This window comes from Hippopotamus amphibius, chromosome 17 (assembly GCF_030028045.1).
Source record: "Hippopotamus amphibius kiboko isolate mHipAmp2 chromosome 17, mHipAmp2.hap2, whole genome shotgun sequence".
Classification (NCBI taxonomy): Eukaryota; Metazoa; Chordata; class Mammalia; order Artiodactyla; family Hippopotamidae; genus Hippopotamus; species Hippopotamus amphibius.
In genome coordinates this window covers 62,269,488-62,290,148 of record NC_080202.1, presented here as the reverse complement: position 1 = coordinate 62,290,148, position 20,661 = coordinate 62,269,488, and the positions used below count along the sequence as shown (strand labels likewise).

At 43.2% G+C, this 20,661-nt stretch overlaps 1 protein-coding gene across 2 annotated transcripts in view; it reads right to left on the bottom strand.

Moving 5' to 3' along the window:
- The window catches only part of ABCA6 (ATP binding cassette subfamily A member 6), a 65,636-nt gene that overhangs the window by 7,450 nt on the left and 37,525 nt on the right, over positions 1–20,661 (bottom strand). The window contains exons 21-36 of one of the 2 annotated variants that reach the window (XM_057716163.1): positions 18,017–18,150; positions 16,334–16,471; positions 13,978–14,085; positions 12,977–13,150; positions 12,642–12,755; positions 9,520–9,639; positions 9,150–9,227; positions 7,655–7,746; positions 6,853–6,970; positions 6,142–6,259; positions 4,934–5,025; positions 4,505–4,683; positions 3,608–3,683; positions 3,409–3,503; positions 2,122–2,241; positions 1,802–1,942 (exon numbers count right to left, since the gene is read on the bottom strand). In XM_057716163.1, coding sequence (XP_057572146.1) covers positions 1,802–1,942; positions 2,122–2,241; positions 3,409–3,503; positions 3,608–3,683; positions 4,505–4,683; positions 4,934–5,025; positions 6,142–6,259; positions 6,853–6,970; positions 7,655–7,746; positions 9,150–9,227; positions 9,520–9,639; positions 12,642–12,755; positions 12,977–13,150; positions 13,978–14,085; positions 16,334–16,471; positions 18,017–18,150 — 1,897 coding nt within the window. Of the gene's footprint in view, positions 1–1,801; positions 1,943–2,121; positions 2,242–3,408; positions 3,504–3,607; positions 3,684–4,504; positions 4,684–4,933; positions 5,026–6,141; positions 6,260–6,852; positions 6,971–7,654; positions 7,747–9,149; positions 9,228–9,519; positions 9,640–12,641; positions 12,756–12,976; positions 13,151–13,977; positions 14,086–16,333; positions 16,472–18,016; positions 18,151–20,661 lie in introns of those variants that run through there. The other variant, XM_057716164.1, reaches the window with a different exon arrangement.

Here is a 20,661-nt window from a genome sequence, read left to right as displayed (position 1 = left end):
TTGACCTTGAGTTTCAAGGGCAAAAGATGACCATCAAAATAAATGTTGATATTAACAGCAATTTCCTTTTCAAAACAAAATTAGTTCAGATTAACATATGGCTTCAATAGGAAACAGATAAAACAATGTATCATTGGCCAACTCCTGCAGCGGCTTTGGTGGCGGCTGTTGGAGATGATTGTCCTGGAAATGATCCAGTATTCGTATTATAATTATGCTCGGTTTATGCAAACCTTTTCCTTGCGGAACACAGATATGCTGGACGAATCCCTTTGATCAGTTCAAACTGGGTTGGAACGAATCCCAACTTAATATTTCATCTTTGTCACCACAAGCGAAGGAAAGAGAGATACAGAGTCGAGAGTGAGAGTCGTGACAGTGGAGGGACACACAGAGCTTTAAACAAAGCTCTCCTGACCTCTGCTGTGCACAGCGTGAGAGGTGTGAGTTAGGTTTTATCTGGGGCAAAATGAGGACTGCAGCCCAGGAGACAGCATCCCAGACAGCTCTGAGAAACTGCTCCAAAGAGGTAGTGCGGGAAAGTCAGTGTATATGTGATTTTGGTGAAGGGGGAGTCCACGCAATCGGGCAGATATTTTTTGCAGACGGTGGCCGCTCGTCCTGAGGAGCAGTCATCACCGTGAAGGATTTTAGTGCTTTTCTAGGTGCGAGGAGATGCAAGAATTTGGCTCATAAAATCTTCTCCTGAAAATATCTAACGGAAGACCGGTTCTGCCAGTTTCTCCCAGAACACAATGTGCCTCCTTCTGATCTCCACCCTGAGCTCCTTTCAGGGGGTGTTGCAGGTCCACAGCTGCAGCAGCTCCTGATTTAACCCTTGCAGAGGCGGACGGCACGAGCCGGTCTGTAGTTGACACCTCGAGGGAGAGGAAGAGCCGGAGCCGGTTTCTGCCATCGTCTCCACGTGCCCTATGCTCAGCTCGTTCCCAGACAGAACCCTGATGCTCCCAGGCAGCCCGAACGTGGCCCAGACCTCCAGCACGGGCTCCCTTCAGCCCAGCCCCTGCTCTCATGACCTTCCTGTCTATTCATCAAAACGGCTTCTTGGATTTGTGACCCTGAGAGTCTGGGAACAGGACTGAGTCACGTGCCCTGGCGTAGCCCTTAGATAATTCCATTGCCCTTGAACTGCGCCAACAGGAAAACAGCCGTGGTTGCATCCTGCTTCTCTGGTGTGCTGCCTCTCCGAGGAGTTTCAAACTCAGTTCCTGCTCCACCTCCCTGCCTTCCCCTTGAACAAGCAACACCCATCACCTCTGTGCTCACACACATACGCCTTTCTAGTCTTCACTTTGAGGCATGAAAACTCCACGAAAGGACACTCTTTGACGATCTCAGTTGCTGTTTGTTTCCATGAGGATGATTTAACCTAAATAGTTGCACCTTTAAAACTGTACATATTTTCGTCTTTTAGAGAAGCCTAGGGAAAGTGTCAGAGGACCAGCTGCAGTCTTGTGTAGATCCAAGTCATCAGAAGTCCCTTGCCCCTTTTTTTCCAAGTCCCCCTCCTGAGCAGGGGACCAGTCTTGGACGGCCAAGGAGGCCCAGGCTGGGTGTCCCCAGGCGTCCCTGGGGCGGGGGGGGGAAGCTTTCTGGGGAAGCTCCCAAATCTCATAATCTGGGAGACTGAAATCCGTTTCTGAGCTCCCTCACTTGACTGTGAAGTCAAGTCACCCTGAAATCCTCACAGAGCAGCAAAAAAACAAAACAAAACAAAACAAAAAACAACCGCTGATGGGAAAAGCCAACATCTTCCTCCACAGTCGGAAGCTCCTCTCACCTTTCCTGCTGCGCGGCCTGCGGGAAAAGCTTCAGAACCTCGGTGTGGACCAGCGTCGCCTGAGACGCTTCCTTCACTTTTAGTTGGAGGATGTAGTCCTTGCCAAGGTTTTCCTTCAGGTGCTGGATGGAGCCAATGCATCTGTGAGCAAGAAGGAAAACACGCTGGGAGATCTTGCCCCTGAAAGTTCTTCCTCTTATTCTTCAATTCCAAATGTAGGGAAAGGGAGGAAAGAAGAGCTCCAGCTGATGACACGGACTTTGCCCTTCTCATAGCAAACCTCGTTTTGAAAGTCAAGGGCAGACTGGAAAGACACCCACCTCAGCCTTCCGGACACCATGATGGCCACGCGGTCGCACACGGCCTCGGCCTCGGCCAGGTGGTGGGTGGTCAGGAGGGCGCCCCGCTCCGTGTTCTTAACAGCGGTCTGTATCGTCTGCCTGAACAAGCCCAGTGTTCACAACCATTTTTAAGAAAAGGGTAGGAAAAAAGAGACAGAGGGACATTTTATAGATAAAATACAATTTATGAATCATATTTAAATCCTAATTTTAAAAAAACAGGGACATGTGAATACTGAGGTTTTGATAAAAGTTTTAAAATATTTTTAGGTGTGCTTAATGGTATTCTGGTTAAGTTAAAAAAAAGAAAGAGAAGTCCATTTCTTTTGGAGAAACGAACTGAAATGTTTATATTTGAAGGATACGCTGCGTGGCATTTGCTTCAGAATAACTGGAGGGAAATGACGTGGGAGACGGTAAAGATGAAAAAGGATTGGACTTAGATGAATAACTCCTGGTTTAGCAGATTTGTAAATAATTCTCTATCCATTTGCATAAAATTTCCATAACAAAGTTCTTTTAAAAAGTTGGGAGGATACAGGGATCTATGTATAAATACAGCTGATTCCTTTGTTGTACAGCAGAAACTGGCACAACAGTGTAAAGCAATTATGCTCCAATAAAGATCGGGAAAAAAAAGTTGGGAGGGACTTCTCTGGTGGTCCAGTGGTTAGGGCTCCGAGTTCCCACTGCAGGGGGCACGGGTTCAATCCCTCGTTGGGGAACTAAGATCCGTCATGCCACACGGCATGGCCAAAAAATAAATACATAAAATTTGATCTTTAAAAAAAAGTTGGGAAAATATTGGACACTCACAAATATGAAAGTGGATTGGAGATTTCATAATTCCAAATAGAACGTCGTAGATAGGAAAGCAAAAAGAATTTAAAAACTGAGAAAACCTGGATCAACAAATTTGACAGATTTGGTAAAAGCAGGAAAAAAAGGAAATGAGGAAACTATATCAGCAAGTTAATAGTTTCTAAGGAAACAGTTACAGACATCTCAATAGTTGGTAAAATTAAAATATAGTCCAAATTGCAAGACCTAAAACTCCAACAAAATACCGATAGGTTTTCTCCTCTGTGTGCGTACCACACGAATATGATGCACTCTTAGAGAATCTACTGGGTAAAGATTTGTTTTCCTAATAACACGGATTGTCTCTACTCAGGAACCAGTGGATCCGCGTCTCCAAGCTCAGTTTAAAAATGCTACTTTCACGCAAGGTTTGTCCTCCTGGCTCTGCAGGTGATGACTTCTCACCACATTTGCTGCTGCTCTACGGGGTCCAAGCCGGTAGACGGTTCGTCCAGAAGCAGGACCGGCGGCTCTCCCAGGATGCTCAGCACGAAGCACAGCTGAAATGCAGAGGAACAGCGCGGTTTGCCGCCACCAAGCCGTCAGCCCTCAGGATAATCCCCCGCGCCACCCCCCCCCCCCCCCCCCCCCGCACCACACAGACCTTCCTCGCGGCCCCTGCTGTCAGTTTCTGCACCGGAACGTTCAGCTGTTCCTGCAGCTGGAAGGCATCCACCAATCTGTCGGGAGACAGGATGCGACTATGAGATCAAGAGAGGCTCTGGGGAAGGTGATTACATGAAGAGGAGCAGCACTGGAATTCCCTCCTCGGCACTATGATTCTAAAAACCAATGATTGAAGAAAAGAGCTTATTTTGAACATGAAAGATTTCCATCTCATAAAAAGATTTGAAAACTAACTAGAATTCTAACGGAAATGGGGGATTACTTGTGATTACTCATTCAACATTTTCAAAATTTATTTTATCGAAGGATCGTTGATGTACAATGTTGTGTTAACTTCTGCTGCACAGCAAAGTGGTTCAGTTATACATATGCGTACATTCTTCTTCATGTTATTTTCCATTATGATTTATCTCAGGATATGGAATATAGTTCCCTGTGCTAGAAAGTAGGACCTTGTTGTTTATGCATCCTATATATGATAGTTTGCTTCTGCTAATGCTGACCTCCCAGTCCATCCCTGCCTTCCTCTCCTCCCCCTTGGCAACCACAAGTCTGTTCTCTTCTGTCTGTGAGTCTGCTTCTAAGTTTCATGGGTAAGTTCATTTATGTCACATTTTATTGATACATTCCACATATAAGTGATATCATACGGTATCATTTCACACGGACAGTTATTCTATGCAATTACTCTTTTTAAAGATCCCTCAGTCAGGGATGCAGGAAATAGACCCTGTCCTCCATCCCTGCTCTCCCCCCGACGCCCCTGAAAGGCTCAGCTGTCATTCCTACTCTCCACCCTTCATCAGGGAACTTGCTCTCCGGGATACAGCCTCCCTGCCTCTTGGCACAAAGGAACCCCAGGACCGCGCCGTACCGTGAAATGGCAACACGGGCGGCCGCTTTCCGCAGCCCTTTCACCGCGGCGAACACCTCCAGATGCTCGCGTGCTGTCAGGATGGGCCACAGCACGTTCTCCTGGGGACAGTACCCCAGGAACCGGATGCTACCGTCCCCCTGATGATCCGACACCGAACCGTATCCCGTCAGTTCCACCTGAGAAAGTGAACTGGCTTTAGAAACGTGCAAGCTTTTCTCCAGTCACATGATTACCCAAGAAACTGACTTGGCGCTAATAAACACCTACATTTTTTTGAGTATCAACAAAATATTACAGAAATTACTTCATAAGCTTATTATAAAAAACTATTTAAACTACTAAAAGTACAATCTTACAAGGATATAACCTATATGTATCATAACATGTCTATTTGGGGAATGGAAACCATGTCTTCATTTTCAGTACCTCTCCAGCTGTTGGCTTCATCACCCCAGACACCATTCTCATAGATGAGCTTTTACCAGCGCCATTAGGTCCCAGCAATCCCAAAATTTCACCTGAAAGAGAATCACCCACTATCAATATTGGAAATAAAATAATAACATAAACCTGTTTTTTTCAAGAACTTTCTGAGCTATGTTGCATCCCTCAGTACCATTTTGAAATTTATAACATATATGTAATCCATGTCACCAAAACCCCTGTAATTATATAAAACATTTTTGAAAAAGCTTAGCGATTGATATTTGTTATTGATACATGGGTCTTTTTTTTTCCAAGTTACTTTTGCAGTGAAAAATGTGCCCGTGTATATTTTTTTTAATAGCAGATGGCTGATGTGCTGAGTACCTAAGTACATTCCTAAACGTGGGAATCGGGACATTTTCTCCACCCCGAATTCCACCACCTGGGTCTGAGTCACCATCATCTTTCATCTGAAACAACATGAAAGCCTCTTAACTTGTCCACCACCCAAATTCATGAGCAAACAATAGCCAGAGAGTAAGATTTTTCAAAGTACAAAGTAAATGGCAGCAAAAAGCCTCTAAAGACCCTCCGGTGGCATCCGGCTAACTTGGTATGAAATCTAACTCTGCTGTTTTTCACAAAGCTGCACCTCATCAGGCCCTGCCCACCTCTTTGGCCGCATCCCTTCCGTTCACAGAGGCATCCACTGACCTCTGTTGTGCCTTAACCACTCCAAAGGCGTCCCTGTGTCTCAGCCCCTGTCCTGGCTGTTTCCTCCGCCTGGGGTTCCCTTCTCTCTTCATGCTTACGTAGCTGGCACCTGTTATCACCTAGACCTTGGCTTCAATGTCTCTGCTCAAGAAAAGTCCCCCAACCCTACGTGAATGCAGCCCGAGTCACTCACATCATCTCATGTATCTGAAAGCACCGCACGGAACTTGCCGACGGGACACCTGAAACTTCTCTTGATAAGTCATTTTTGTTTATTGACTCCTCGAGGATGTAAAAGCCATGAGGTCAGGAACTTGCCTGTTTGTTTCATAATTATATTCCCAGATCCTAAACGGCCCCCGACACACTCAAAAAATATATGTTGAGTGAGTGCATGAACAGACGCTTCAGCAAGTGAAATGGTGCCTGAAACCTAGACGGTCAGGGGGTGTTTCTAAAAATAATGGTGAATTAAAAAAATGACTCTCCCAAACCTTTTTTAACGCAGAAGGAGATATTTCTTGCTGCTATTTTCTTCTTCCTCCTTGAAAAGCACCTTTTCTTCTGGCCTGCATATTCTTTGTGTAGACAGCTAGCAATTATGACTGGTTTCTGGAATAGATGACAGCATGAAACTTCAGGGACTTTAGATTTCTGTGTTCTCCCTGCAGGGACCTCTCTCGCCCTATGTCATAGACCATATTTGAGGTGACAGCAGCCCGTACCGCTCATTTCAAACGTAACATGCAGTCATGAATGTCGACAATATTTCTTGCTACTAAATGGACTGAATAAACAGCATGATTTCATGCCAGCTCCTTGCCTTCCCAGAACAAAAGTATCTAAGCTCACGGAAACGCCGCCACATCAAAATCAAATCAAAGAGTAACCCTTGAAATCTTAATCTCTACCTGGCATTTTTTCACAAATATCACATAAATTCTTCAACTCATGAAATTTTTGGTTTTGAAATTACAGCTCTACATACCCAAGCCCATTTTTCTCAAAAAATAAATAAATAAAACCAGTGCGATCTGTGTTCTTCTCCGAGCATCCAAGACCCTCGAAAGAAGTGCCTGCACGTTTAAGAACTGCATAAATACGCCAGACTGCAAACTTTCGCAACAAACGCCAGCCCATCACCCTCTGTTCTGAACCACTCTCGACCAGCTCTGTCAACTGCATCTTGTCGCATGCTTCTCTACCTCCTCTATTGAGGTGGTCAGGGCGGTTGCCGTTCTCATTCTTTCTGCCTGAACATCTTCATCTTCATCTACAGGTTCTTCTGGATTTGGACGAGCATCTCTACTTTTAGGGGAAATTCTGCAGAGAAAATGAAATACATAGCATGTGATTTTTCTGGGTGTCAAAGATGCATGAAAAGTCAGCTTGTCTGTGATCTCACCAGGGTCCTTTCTTTCAATCAACTGGTCGTGATGACGGCCCTAGGAATACGGCTGCCGCTTTTGCCAAGGACGTCTGTCCCAGCAGCCAAATCCCTTTCTCAGTGATGCTGCCATTCTCCTAATGAGCATCTGTGATGCTTTCAAATGTGTCAGCAAAGCAGTCAGTGCTGCTTCTTCAACAATCAGGTCACCTGCATTTTCTCTGTAGACTCTGAGCCCATGTTACTCACACCCAATATTTCCCTAGTACCTTCTACCTAGAGTCGCTCCACTGGTAAAGCACTCTGAGCTACGCTGCTAAACCAGCTCCGTCCTATCTCCTCTGGTCACGCACGTGCCATCCTCCTGAATGGGAGAACGGTGCGTGTGAGTACTCATTACATTTTTGAGAGGCTGAAAGCTCCCTTCAGCTGATTAGTGGCGGAACGGTGCCAGGGTGTCCTATTTCTTGGCCGTTCAGCCAGAAATCCGCTGACCACCACGAAAATCAGCATGCTCTTTACATTATCAACATAAATCAGGAGGAACAGCTTGAAGGTGCAAGCACTGTCTAGGAATGTGAAAATATGATATGAAGTATGAAATTAAGTTTTATCCCAACCTGAAAACAGGATCCTTCTGCATTATTTTCTTTCCGCACTTTAGTTCCAAGCATCGTAGGACAAAAATGAAAAGCAAAGCCTGAAAGTACGGCTAGGAGCAAAGAAACACTGTTACATTTAGGCCTAAGTTCACAGATATTATTGAAACATTCGAATCAAGTTTGCTGTCTTTCCTTTTCGGATAAAATAGATATGAATCATTCTTACAAATCGGGGAGGAGTCCAGGTACACAGTACCAATCCAGCTTGGAACCTGCCTTCTTCCTTCCTCTTATACAACCTGCATCCAGGCTGTCAGCGGACTGTATATGCTCCTACTTTCAAAATCATCCAGGACCCAAGGGCTCCGCACCCCTCCTCATGCTGCCCCCACCCCAGCCCAGGTCGCGGTACGTGTTCAATATGGATGTTCCAGCCCCTTCCTAGCCGGTCTCCCTCTTCCCCCAAACATCTTTTCTCAGCACAGTAACTACCGCTCTTCCTTCAAAGCGTGTCACATCAGATCGCTCCACGTGAAACCCTCTGATGACTCCTTGATTGTGCAAAGTAAAATCGAAGTCCTTCACGTGACTCAGAATCTCCGGGTAAGCCCTCTGTCCACCCCGCACCTGGCTCTGTTACTTCTGTGACCTTCTCTCGAAACACGCTCCCCTGTGGTTACTCGGCCACAGCCACCCTGGCTTCCTGGGTAAACCTGAAACAAGCCAGGTCACTCTCCCCCCTCCTACTGGAATGTTCCTCCCCGTGATATCCCTAGAGCTTGCTTCCTTGCCTCTTTCAGGTCTTTATTTTCAGAGTCCGTCCTTTCCGGACCACCCGTCTGACCCAGCATGCGTTATTTATTTAGTTTATTACCTGCCTCCTTCCACCAGAATTTAAGCCCCACAAGGGCAAGGACTTCTGTTTTTGCTTTATGCCTAGACAGATACTGACACGTACGCAAAGACAGTATCTTTCTTCAGCCTAAATATACTAGTATAATCATTCCGCCCTTTCATTCCTTTTTTTTTTTTTTTTTGGCACACGGGCTTAGTTGCTCCGTGGCATGTGGGATCTTCCTGGAGCAGGGATCGAACCCATGTCCTCTGCATTGGCAGGCGGATTCTTAACTACTGCGTCACCTAGGAAGCCCTCATTCCTTTTTTGACTTTGCTTTTTGTCTCTAATGCAAAGGATCTAAGTTATATTGCGCGTGTGTGTGTGTGCATGTGTGTGTGTGTGCGCGCGCGTGTGTGTGTGTGTGTGTACCAGCACTCTCAAATTTGGAGGGGACTGTAGACAGGATAAATAAACATGAAAAACTAATTTTATACTGAATTCTGGAGTTCTATAAAAAGTAACTAGGATTTAGAATTGTGTCTGAATGTAATTGCTTTATCTAAGACTATTAAAAACACTTTCAAAATTGGCAAACCTCAGACAAGATCAAAGAGTTATAACAGTACATGATAACTACCCAGAAAAGTAGGTGATGAGATAGAAAAGCCTCCTTACTATTAGGCAGACTAGGAGGTCAGCTGCACGCAGGTCATAATTTGGGTCTTGATATTGTATTTGGTATTCATAGGTTCTCTGCAAAGACCAAAAAAAGCTTCTTAAATAGCTTCGTTGAGGTTGAATTTTCATGCCATAAAATTCACTCATTTTAAGTGTTCGATTCGAGGATGTTTAGCAAGTTTACAGAGTTGCAAGAGCATCACCGCAATCCAACTTAAGAACACTCCCATCACCCCGAAGGGCTACACCCCCCCATTCCCACCGCAGCCCCAGGAAAACACCGGCCTCCCTTCTGTCTGTAGATTTCGGCAGTGCGCTTTAATAGGCTGCACATTCAAAATTAATGACAGTTGGTAACATTTCTTACCTCTTCCAAAAATCTTATAAATCCACCCAAGGTCACTGAGGGAACTAATGCCATGCAGACCATCAGGACATGGAAGCTTAAGTGATTTATTATAATGATGCCAAACGTGATGACCGTGGCCTACAAGACAAGTTGCAACATATTACACGTCATACGTACTCAGTCCGTTGATATCAGAGAAAATATTTAAGATGTAGGTGTTCTCATCAAATGCATGAGAATTTTTCCATATGCAGATACACCCTTTTCAAAGGGAGAAGGGAAGAGAGAAGCTTTTGTGAATGAGAACATATATGCCCTTCAGCTCCCCGACAGAAAATCCATCCGGAGACTAAGGTGAACGCTAAAATGACCAAATGGACTTCCTGAGACCTCAGTTTTCTTCCTGAGTCTGTCACTAATTTTTGTGTGACTTTAAACAGGTTTCTTAATTTTTTCCCTCCGTAAGATGAGGTGAACTATACTAGATAATCTGACTTTTTTCCAAATCTGACATTTCAGTATTCCATAACTATGTAGCTTCTTTTCAATGCTATAAAAGATGAAATAGACAAGTATGCTGGAATAGATAAAGATGAGAAAGGAAAAGGGAAAATAATCAGAAATTATAAATATTATACTGTCACACTATGGTAGATTTTCTACATTTTGAACAAAGAAATTTTTATTTTACAAAATTTACTTTAGTTTTGCAATACTGCTTTGTCTTATTTTAATCTATAATAATTCAAAAATAATTAGCAGTAAAGGAAAAAAAGTATCCGATCATTTGTAGATATATTTCAATTTGGAAGATGAGAGTTTTTCAGAGTCAAATGTTCAGTTCTCTGCTGCGGTCCTTTACTTGCTAAAGCTTGTTCATATCACAGTAAGAAGATCTTAATTATCACATTATTACACAAACCTAATAGAAAAGGTGTCTATATTATCACGACTTTCCTTAGAAGCCACAAAGTCCCATTTCTTCACGTGCTCATTTGTTCACTGGCAGCTGCAGAATCACGTGAGAGGAAGTCACGGTAAGATGGTACAGATTCGATCCTGCCTTCTGCCATGTGTTGAAGGAACTTTGCCCTCATTTGTCTTTCGTTCCTTATTATGTAAAGAATTAGGGGGAAATGGTCTCTGCTCTCTAAGCCACGAGACGAAAGCCACTGCTCTGGCAGATTCCGGTGTATCAAGTCCTGGAGGGTCTGTCATATCCTGTCGAAGCTGACGCACTTTGAAATCTGGCTGAGAAAATTCTTTCCCATTTTTCCCAACCCAGACATCACTCCAGAGCCTGGGTCCATGAGGAAAGCTGCATCCCTACTCCGCTTCTTCACGAAAGCTGAAGGATAAGGGGCTAAGAAGGTGTGGTTCTACTGCTGATGTCCACTGCGCCCTCATCTGAGAGACTGTCACACCTGTGCAAACCAGGGTGAACGGTGAGTGTGTGGTAAACCAGGGGCTGACATCTCGCCTGACACACAGCAAAAAGGCATTCCGCTAGACACGCGCTTATCTCAGTCCGGAGTGGTTTCTGCTTAAGGAGGGCCAACACAAAGAGTGGGAAAAGACGTAGGGAAAAAGGAACTGTGACTCCAGGCTGCTGATGACTTAGGACTGAAGACCAACAAGCTCCAAGAGGTCGGTCACTAGGACACGTCATCCCTCACTCGTCCTGAGAGAGGCAGACCTGTCAACAGCCGACCAGCAGTAACCCTGACGCTTCTTGAACATCGGCTCCAGGAGAGACTTTGTGCAGAGTTGAAACTACCAGAAAACACACCGTGTGGGCACGAATTCTTTGTCCACTTTTTCTGGACGTATACAAGAGTACGGACTGAAGAACATCAACTATGAGTCAGACAGGCATCTTGTTCTGCTTACCCAGCATCTGGGTTTACATTGAACAAAAGTATTGTCTGTTGACTGAATAAAAAAGTTCCCATAAAGATGCAGATGTAGAGAATGGACTTGGGGATACGGCGGGGGGGGGGGGGGCAAAGGGGAAGCTGGGACGACGTGAGAGAGTAGCACTGACGTATATACACTACTGAATGTAAAATAGATAGCTCGAGGGAAGTTCCTGCATAACATAAGGAGATAAACTGGATGATGGGTGATGCCTTAGAGGGCCAGGACAGGGAGGGTGGGAGGGAGTCACGGGAGCGTGGGGATATATGTATAAACACAGCTGACTTACTCTGGTGTACCTCAAAAATTGGCACAGCAGTGTAAAGTAATTATATTCCAATAAAGAGCTTTAAAAAAAAAAGTTCCCAGTGCAAAGTATGAGTGGAAAGACGTTTAGTGCACCAAATCTTCACAAGTGCCTCAAAGCCAGTCTTCCAAGCGAGGTATCTCTACAGACACCACTGCTGAATACCGAGAAATACAATCTAGAGACACCAGATCAGAATACTGTCCGCTGAGAAGGGACAGGTCAACAGCTAACTGCTGACCAGAACAGCCCAAGGCTAATTTCTTACAGAAATCAGCAGATGATGTCATACATATTTTCTTAGCAGGTGGACTTTGGTTGGGTTCCTCTCATGATTTCAGGCCTCCCACTCCAAGAGTTGAGAGCTGTGTTTGCCAGACAGACATTCAACCACCGGCTGGGAATTTCAGCTAAAAGGCACCTGAAGTGCTGAGAGTAGGCACCTTCAGAGTCTTGGTAAACATTTCCATCCAAGTTGTCAGTCATTCTGGACTTCAGCTGTCTTTCATTTATATTTACGAATAAGTCCTCTGGCATAGGTATAAAAACACCTTTGATCCCTGAAATTATTAGCGTCTGAGGTTAAGAGAGACTTTCCTGAAGATTATAAAAATGGATTGTACCGTCAAATATTATAAAGCCAACTTTGGTTCTAGTGCTGCCAGGAAGCCCTGTGTTCTGAAGGATCCAGGAACTCAATGATAGCATCTTATGTGTCAGGTCCTCTGTTAGGGTCTCCATAAATTCTAGCCAAGGCTGTACATGAATTCTCCAGAAGCATCAGCAACATGTTACATCCCCTCCCCTTTCTAGGGTGTAATTTTAAGGTATTAATTTTCTCCATTGCTCAAGGTCAACGTGACTATATTTAATGTTACATTAAAAGTTTAAAAAAGAACTCTGTGTAAGTACTTACCATATAGAAGCAAAATGACCAAAGGCCACTATTTTTTCTCCTCTTACGAAAAATAAATGATATCACATATGTCAGGAAGACAAGAGAAACTGTGTAGCCAAACGTAAAGACAGCCTGAAGATACAAATAAATGTCAAAGTCAAAAACTAAAATAGTAACTGAGGGAAAGGTCACACATATTTTTTATGTTTCTCATCACACATGTACTTTATGATTTTTGTTTGGGTTTATGACAAAATAAAAACCAAAACATCACGATTATATAAAATTATACCAATAATAAAATTTATTGTGAATTACTGTATAAGATATTGTCTATGTCATGTGTTACTTACCAAAGCAAACACAACTAGACTTGTGAGATAAATGGGTACCATGTTTGTTATGTAGAAAATTAAATACATCGAAAGGAGAATGAAGTTGTAGAGGTTAACATCCACCAGGGCCTGGCCACACCAGTAAGCAGAAGGGAAGAGTCCTGAAATCCACAGCTGGGACTTGGTTCTCTTCTGATGGAAAAACACAGGATATACATCGATTCAGTTGACGTCCAAAACCAAAACGAACACACTGGAAGATTTTTAAAGATAAATGTAACCTAATATTCTAATACTTAAAAATTTAATAGAATATTTTTAAAATCTAGTTCTAAAAATCTAACGTTTTTTAATTTTAATTTTAATAATTTTAATTCTGTGCACACTGTTTAGGAAGCCGAGGTCTAAAGAGCCAGTTGTATCAAGGTGGACATTTTGAAAATGAGTATTGTTTTATTTCGTAGTTTTGAGGAAGGAATAAAACGGTAGACCTCCTAATGATCAAGGCACGAATCTCCTTGACAAGAAATGCTGTTTTGTGATCCGAAGAACAACACATTCTCCATTATCCACATGGCTCTGGGAGTGACTGACGCAGGGTGGTAAGACACGACTCATCTGAACGTGATGTAACTGTTTCTCCTGGGTAACCAGCATCACTCCACACAAACACAACCAGACCCTCGTGTCCTGCGAGCAGGGAGTGGACTCAATGTCGGCATCCGTGACTTCTTCCTCGTAGATGGGAAATGACGTAGTTGAGAGCTGTACAATACACCCCTTTGAAGGTTTAGATTAGGTTGAGTCCCTGCCAGATGACTGCACTTTTCCTGTCCTTTTGAAGTAACGAGTACTCTGTGTTTTTAGAAGCAAAACTTCTGACTTGATAGAAATAATGTTTAACTACACTACTTAATTTAAACATACGTTAGAATGTCTTCCTGTGCGAAAACGCGTAGCATTTAAAATACAACGACCGAAGCCCCTGAGTTTCTTCTCTTTTCTCCCCCCTTCCTTACTTTGTAATCGCTGACACTGCTCATGGAGATGTAGGGAGAGACACTGCACACGATGAAGAAGAAGAAGTAGGAGCCCTCCGGCAGCCCGGTCCAGAGGAGCACGTAGTTCTGCAAGGACAAAGGTGCTCTACTTTGCAGGGTGCACAGAAGTAGAAGTATAATGTCATGCCCAGAGAACTCATATAGGATAGATCAATGTTACCTCAACAAAAGTAATGAATTAATTAAAGATATCCGATACATTAAAGTACTCTAAACCAGTGAATTTTTTAAAAAAATGAAAAATACTGTTCATCATGAAAGTACGCGCTTTTTGAAATACTGAAAAATCAAAAATGTACATCTAGTTCATCAAGAACTACACATGGAGGTGGGAGGGAAAGTAGTGTCTGATCATTTAACGTGAGGCTTCAACTCCTAGGACAAAAGAGAAGTGAAAAGTAACTCAGGACCCATTTCAGGGTATATATCAGAAAGAACTGAAAGCAGGGTCTCAGAGAGATACCCGCGCACACGTGTTCACAGCGGTGCTACTCACAGCAGCCGAGACGGAAGCAACCACACGTCCGCAGACGGACTGATGGACACACAAAATGTGGTCTGCACGTGTGATGGAATGTTATTCACCTTAAAAGGAAGGAAATCCTGTCACACGCCACAGTGCGGATGAGCTGGGAGGACACCGAGGAAACGGGAAATAAGGCAGTCACAAGAGATGCTGGTAGGCGACCCCGCTCACACGAGTCAAGTTCACAGAAAAAACAAGGAGAATGGTGGTTGCCAGGGGCGTGGGGGGTGGGGTGGGGAATCTTGTTTAATGCGTGCAGAGTGTTAATTCTGCAAGACAGAAAGTTCTGGAGATCTGATTCTCCAGAATTAGAATGTGAATGCACTTAAGTGTACCCTTAAACACAACTAGATGGTAAGTTTTATGTTATGTGTGCTTCTTTTTACCACAATACAAACAATAATAATTCAGGAGTTATCATCCGAGATAAACAGATTCCTCAGGCCACAGCAACACGTCTTTCTCAAGGCAGTGTCTGTCTGCAGCTGGGCGTACGCTCAGGTCGGGTACACGGCTGCCTCCTGGATTTAGTTACAGGAGCCCAGGGCAGCAGCCTGTCCCAACATAATTCTACAATTCTGCGACTTCCCTGAAGGCTTTGGAGGCTACCTCTACCGTTCTGGTTTTTCACCAGGTGGGAAAATGCATTGCCGTCTTTACAAGCACGTGTGACCTGGGATTCCTAGGAGAATAACCGTGGATCTCGGTTCATTCTGATCCTGAACAAACAAGCTATAAAACGAGGAAACTAAAGGGCCGGGAGGGGAGCCTCTGCCTCTCTCTACTCCCTGGAGAGTCCCTGTCAGAGCCCAGCACCCTGGCACCATCCCCGCTCTCACGGTCAGTGAGCAGATATCCCCATCAGCTCACGCGTCTCCCGTCCACCTGCGCTCGCCGGCACGCCCGGCCCCGCCAAGGCCACGAAGCCCCCGCCTGGATCCAACCCTTCGTCACGAAATGGGCTGCCCTTTCCCATGGAGCCTTTTCTAACCATGCTTCTTGCTCTTCCACGTCCTGGCCTGGGACCGTCAGAGTCAGCTTCGAGAGATCCCTCTCGGGCATTAGTCAGGGTCTAACCAGAAACTCTCAACCACCTTCCGTACTTAAAGTAGAGAGAGGTTAACCACGCGACGGCTTCATGGGTGGGAAGAGTGGAGGACCTGACAGGGGTGATGCAGCCAGAAGCCACTGCCCCCTGCATTAGAAGACCAAGGAAGGAGGTGATGTGACTGCAGCCCAGGGTGTGGGACGCGCCCGCCGTCCCAGCTCCTGTCACTGCTCCCTGTGGTCTACCTCTAGCCTAGAGCCAGCGGACAAAGGACCCCGGAAACTAGCCTGTGGGTACCAGACACCCTCGCAGTGCAGAGCCAGGATGGGTAAGTAAAGGGATTAATCAGACAGCAGAGAGCCTGAGAGCTGGCAAATTCTCCTTCACTTCAGTCAATGAAGCGTCCACCAACAAATTACGTTGGATTTATAAGATTCTAAAGCTGGGTTACGAGGGCTCCTGATTTCCAATTCGTTGTACAAACTCCCCACCCCACCCCCGCCCCCCGCCAACGCACTTCTGCAATCATGTATTTTTTCAGAAGGTTCCCTAGGAGACTATGACAGCGTATTGAAAAACAGTCCCCTGTGCAAATTCTCTACGGATAACGTGGGGAAAAAATCACATTTGGTTAGACCTAGTCTGTTTGAAAAGTTTGGACAAAATAATTTTTAGGATTAACAATCCCATTATGAATATTTAACAGCTAAAGAGGGAAAATGAGTAAATCCAATACTTACAGAAGGTAATGAGCTCCTCTCAGTTCGAATATACTGCGTATGATTAAGCATTCGAAGTAACCCATTGCTGACGATATTCACAAGGGTCGGGAAACAGTGCAGCCTCTTCGTATTGCATACAACCGAAAACCTATACTCCTTCAAACAAAGCAGAGGCAGATAAAATAATGTTAATCCCAAATCATGAACGAACAAAGAAAAAGGTTTTGTATACAAGAGCTTAACGATGCCACTTTCTAGCTGTGTGACCACGTTTACGTGAACTGGCCTTTCTGAGCTCCACCGTCCTCTCCTGTGAGAGGGGAGAATAAATGAGATAACGTACATCAGGCCATGGCAGAGTGGACAGCACAGCTGGCAAATGAATTTTCATTAAGATTACTCATTAGTAATTTTAAAACGACTATTATGTTAATTATACTAATATATTATAGAATAAAATTATTCGTAATTATAAAATTAGTAGGTGTATAATTTCATAATACTAATTTTTAGTATTACTAATTCCTCATTTTGCCTATGAGGAAATTTCATCTAACGGGATTTATTTATTTATTTATTATTATTTTTTTTAATTATTTTTTTTTTGGGGGGGTACACCAAGTTCAATCATCTGTTTTTATATACATATCCCCGTATTCCCTCCCTCCCTCGACTCCCCCACCACTCTCCCTCGAGTGCCCCCCATCCTCCCCCTCCCAGTCCTCTAAGGATTTAAAAGTGGCCCTGAAAAGGAGACACCAGGCTTACGGTGAGCAAGCAGAGGACCCCCGATTTTCTGGGTAGGAGATAAGCAGGGGATTAACCCAATATTCACGGCTACGCTGCCAGTGACGCCTTTCCACACTTTCTAAGACAGTGTCTATGTTCTTCGTGTTTATAGAAATGTTCGTGCCTGGTCAAGGGCTCAGCATTGCTCAGTATCACCAATGGGTCACGCAAGAAAGGCCACAGATCAGTAACGAGTAAAGCAAATGTCAAGCAACGCAGTTCCCCAGAGTCGGCACAAAGAGGCTGCATTTGGAACGATGTGCCTGCTTCAGACAGAACTGAATCCAGCGATACATCTTCAAAGCCTCTTCCTTTTGCTTTTATTTCTCTGGCAGCAAGAAGGTAGCTTCCCTTAATCTGGCCCCCAGATTTCCATCGGAGTGTAAATAAGACTCCGAGTTTTACTCAAGATTGGGATGTGTTTTCAACAGTTTTATTCCTGTGAAAGGATCTCTATTGCTTATACACTTTTACCCAAATTGAAACATATGAAATAATAAATGGAGAACACTTTTCTCTCAGAGATTTCATCTGGCTACTGTGGTATTTAATGAATTTTCTCAATATATAACTACGTGGGTAGTTAATCATTAAATAGGATTTCTTAAATTCACAATTACATGGGTTGGTACTTTTAAGGTCTAATATATTATTGAGTCTGAATAATGCAATGACATGTAGTTACTTTCCAATGTAAAAAAGTCATCTAATTCAAAATTTAAGATAAAAATGTTTTACAACAACTTATTTAAACCTCACAGTTTATTCAATAATAACCACATGCGTTTTTAAGCCAAGCCGCTGTATACTAGCTGGATTGACTTTCTGCAGTTCTTAAAACAGTTAAAATGTTAGCACTTTCATTTAATTTGTTTCATAGAAGCCAAAACAAGAGGCAAGTGGCAAGCCTACCTTTTTTTTACCAGCAACTATGATGGCTCCATTGTAAGATGGGTCTTCCGTGCCGTTTCTATTTTCAAAGTCATCTACTTCCAAAAGTATGTTCTGATGCTTCAGTGACTGTATAAAATCTTCAATATTTGATTCTAGTATGAAATCAGTAACAGAAGGCCATATAAAGAAGAACATATGTGACAATTTGTAAAAATAAACCACGTACACAAAGTCAATATTTATAGAATATCATGTAAAAGCATGTCTCTTTGGGCATCAAAATAATAATATTCACCCATGAAAGAGAACCCATTCTACTATCTTCTATTTACCAAACCTGATGCTGTGATGAGCTAGCTTTATAATTCTATTTAATGCAAGCTAATACATGACCATTAAAACACAACTCTATTTTCTGACTTTCAGTTAAAGAATACATTTGTAAAATTGTCACTCTTTGCAGATGACACGATATTATACACAGAAAACCCTAAAGACTCTATCAGAAAACCACTAGCACTAATCGATGAATTTAGTAAAGTAGAAGGATACAAAATTAATGCGCAGAAATCTCTTGCATTCCTATACACTAACAACGAAAAAGCAGAAAGAGAAATTAAGGAAACTCTCCCATTCACCATTGCAACAAAAAGAATAAAATATCTAGGAATAAACCTGCCTAAGGAGGCAAAAGACCTGTATGCAGAAAACTATGACACTGATGAAAGAAATCAAAGATGATACAAACAGATGGCGAGACATACCATGTTCTTGGATTGGAAGAATCAACATTGTGAAAATGACTGTACTACCCAAAGCAACTTACAGATTCAACGCAATCCCTATCAAATTACTAATGGCATTTTTCACAGAACTAGAACAAGAAATCTTACGATTTGTATGGAAATGCAAAAGACCCCAAATAGCCAAAGCAATCTTGAGAAGGAAAGATGGAGTTGGTGGAATTAGGCTTCCTGACTTCAAACTATACTACAAGGCCACAGTGATCAAGATAGTATGGTACTGGCACAAAAATAGAAAGGAAGATCAATGGAACACAATAGAGAGCCCAGGGATAAGCTATGGTCAGCTAATCTATGACAAAGGAGCCAAGGATATACAATGGAGAAAATGTAGCCTCTTCAATAAGTGGTGCTGGGAAAATTGGACCGCTACATGTAAAAGAATGAAATTAGAACACTCCCTAACACTATACACAAAAATAAACTCAAAATGGATGAAAGACCTAAATGGATGGCCAGACACTATAAAACCCCTAGAGGAAAACATAGGCAGAACACTCTATCATATAAACCAAATCCTTTTTGACCCGCCTCCTAGAATAATGGAAATAAAATCAAGAATAAACAAGTGGGACCTAATGAAACTTCAAAGCTTTTGCACAGTGAAAGAAGCCATAAACAAGACAAGAAAACAACCCTCAGAATGGGAGAAAATACTTGCCAATGAAGCAATGGACAAAGGATTAATCTCCAAAATATACAAGCAGCTCATGCAGCTTAATACCAAAAAATCAAATAGCCCAATCCATAAATGGGTGGAAGACCTAAATAGACATTTCTCCAAAGAAGACATACAGATGGCCAACAAACAGATGAAAAGATGCTCAACATCACTAATCATTAGGGAAATGCAAGTCAAAACCATGATGAGGTATCACCTCACACCGGTCAGAATAGCCATCATCAAAAAATCTAGAAACAATAAATGCTGGAGAGGGTGTGGAGAAAAGAGAACCCTCCTGCACTATTGGTAGGAATGTAAGTTAGTAAAGCCACTATGGAAGACAGTTTGGAGGTTCCTTAAAAAACTACAAATAGAACTACCATATGATCCAATAATCCCACTCCTGGACATATACCCAGAGAAAACCATAATCCCAAAAGAAACATGTACCGTAATGTTCATTGTAGCACTATTTACATTAGCCAGGACATGGAAGCAACCTAAATGCCCATTAACAGATGAATGGATAAAGAAGATGTGGCACATATATACAATGGAATATTACTCAGCCATAAAAAGGAATGAAATGGAGCTATATGTAATGAGGTGGATAGACCTAGAGTCTGTCATACAGGGCAAAGTAAGTCAGAAAGAGAAAGACAAATACCGTATGCTAACTCATATATACGGAATCTAAAAAAGAGGTACTGATGAACCCAGTGACAAGGCAAGAATAAGGATGCAGATGCAGAGAATGGATTGGAGGACACGGGGTTGGGGGGCGGGGGCGAAGGGGAAGCTGGAACGAAGTGAGAGAGTAGCATAGACATAGATACACTACCAACTGTGAAATAGATAGCTAGTGGGAAGTTGCTGTATAACAAAGGGAGATCAACTCGATGATGGGTGATGCCTTGGAGGGCCAGGACAGGGAGGGTGGGAGGGAGTCGCGCCTGCGGGAGGGAGGGGATATGGGGATATATGTATAAATACAGCTGATTCACTTTGTTGTACCTCAAAAACTGGTACAAGAGTGTAAAGCAATTATATTCCAATAAAGAGCTTAAAAAATACATTTGAACTCAATAATTTGTGGAAATATAATAATTGTGTGAGAAGTACTTTAGATTGGCCATCCTAAAATGGCCAATAATAACCTCCCCTCTCTTCCTCGTTCTCTGAAATAACAGAAAACT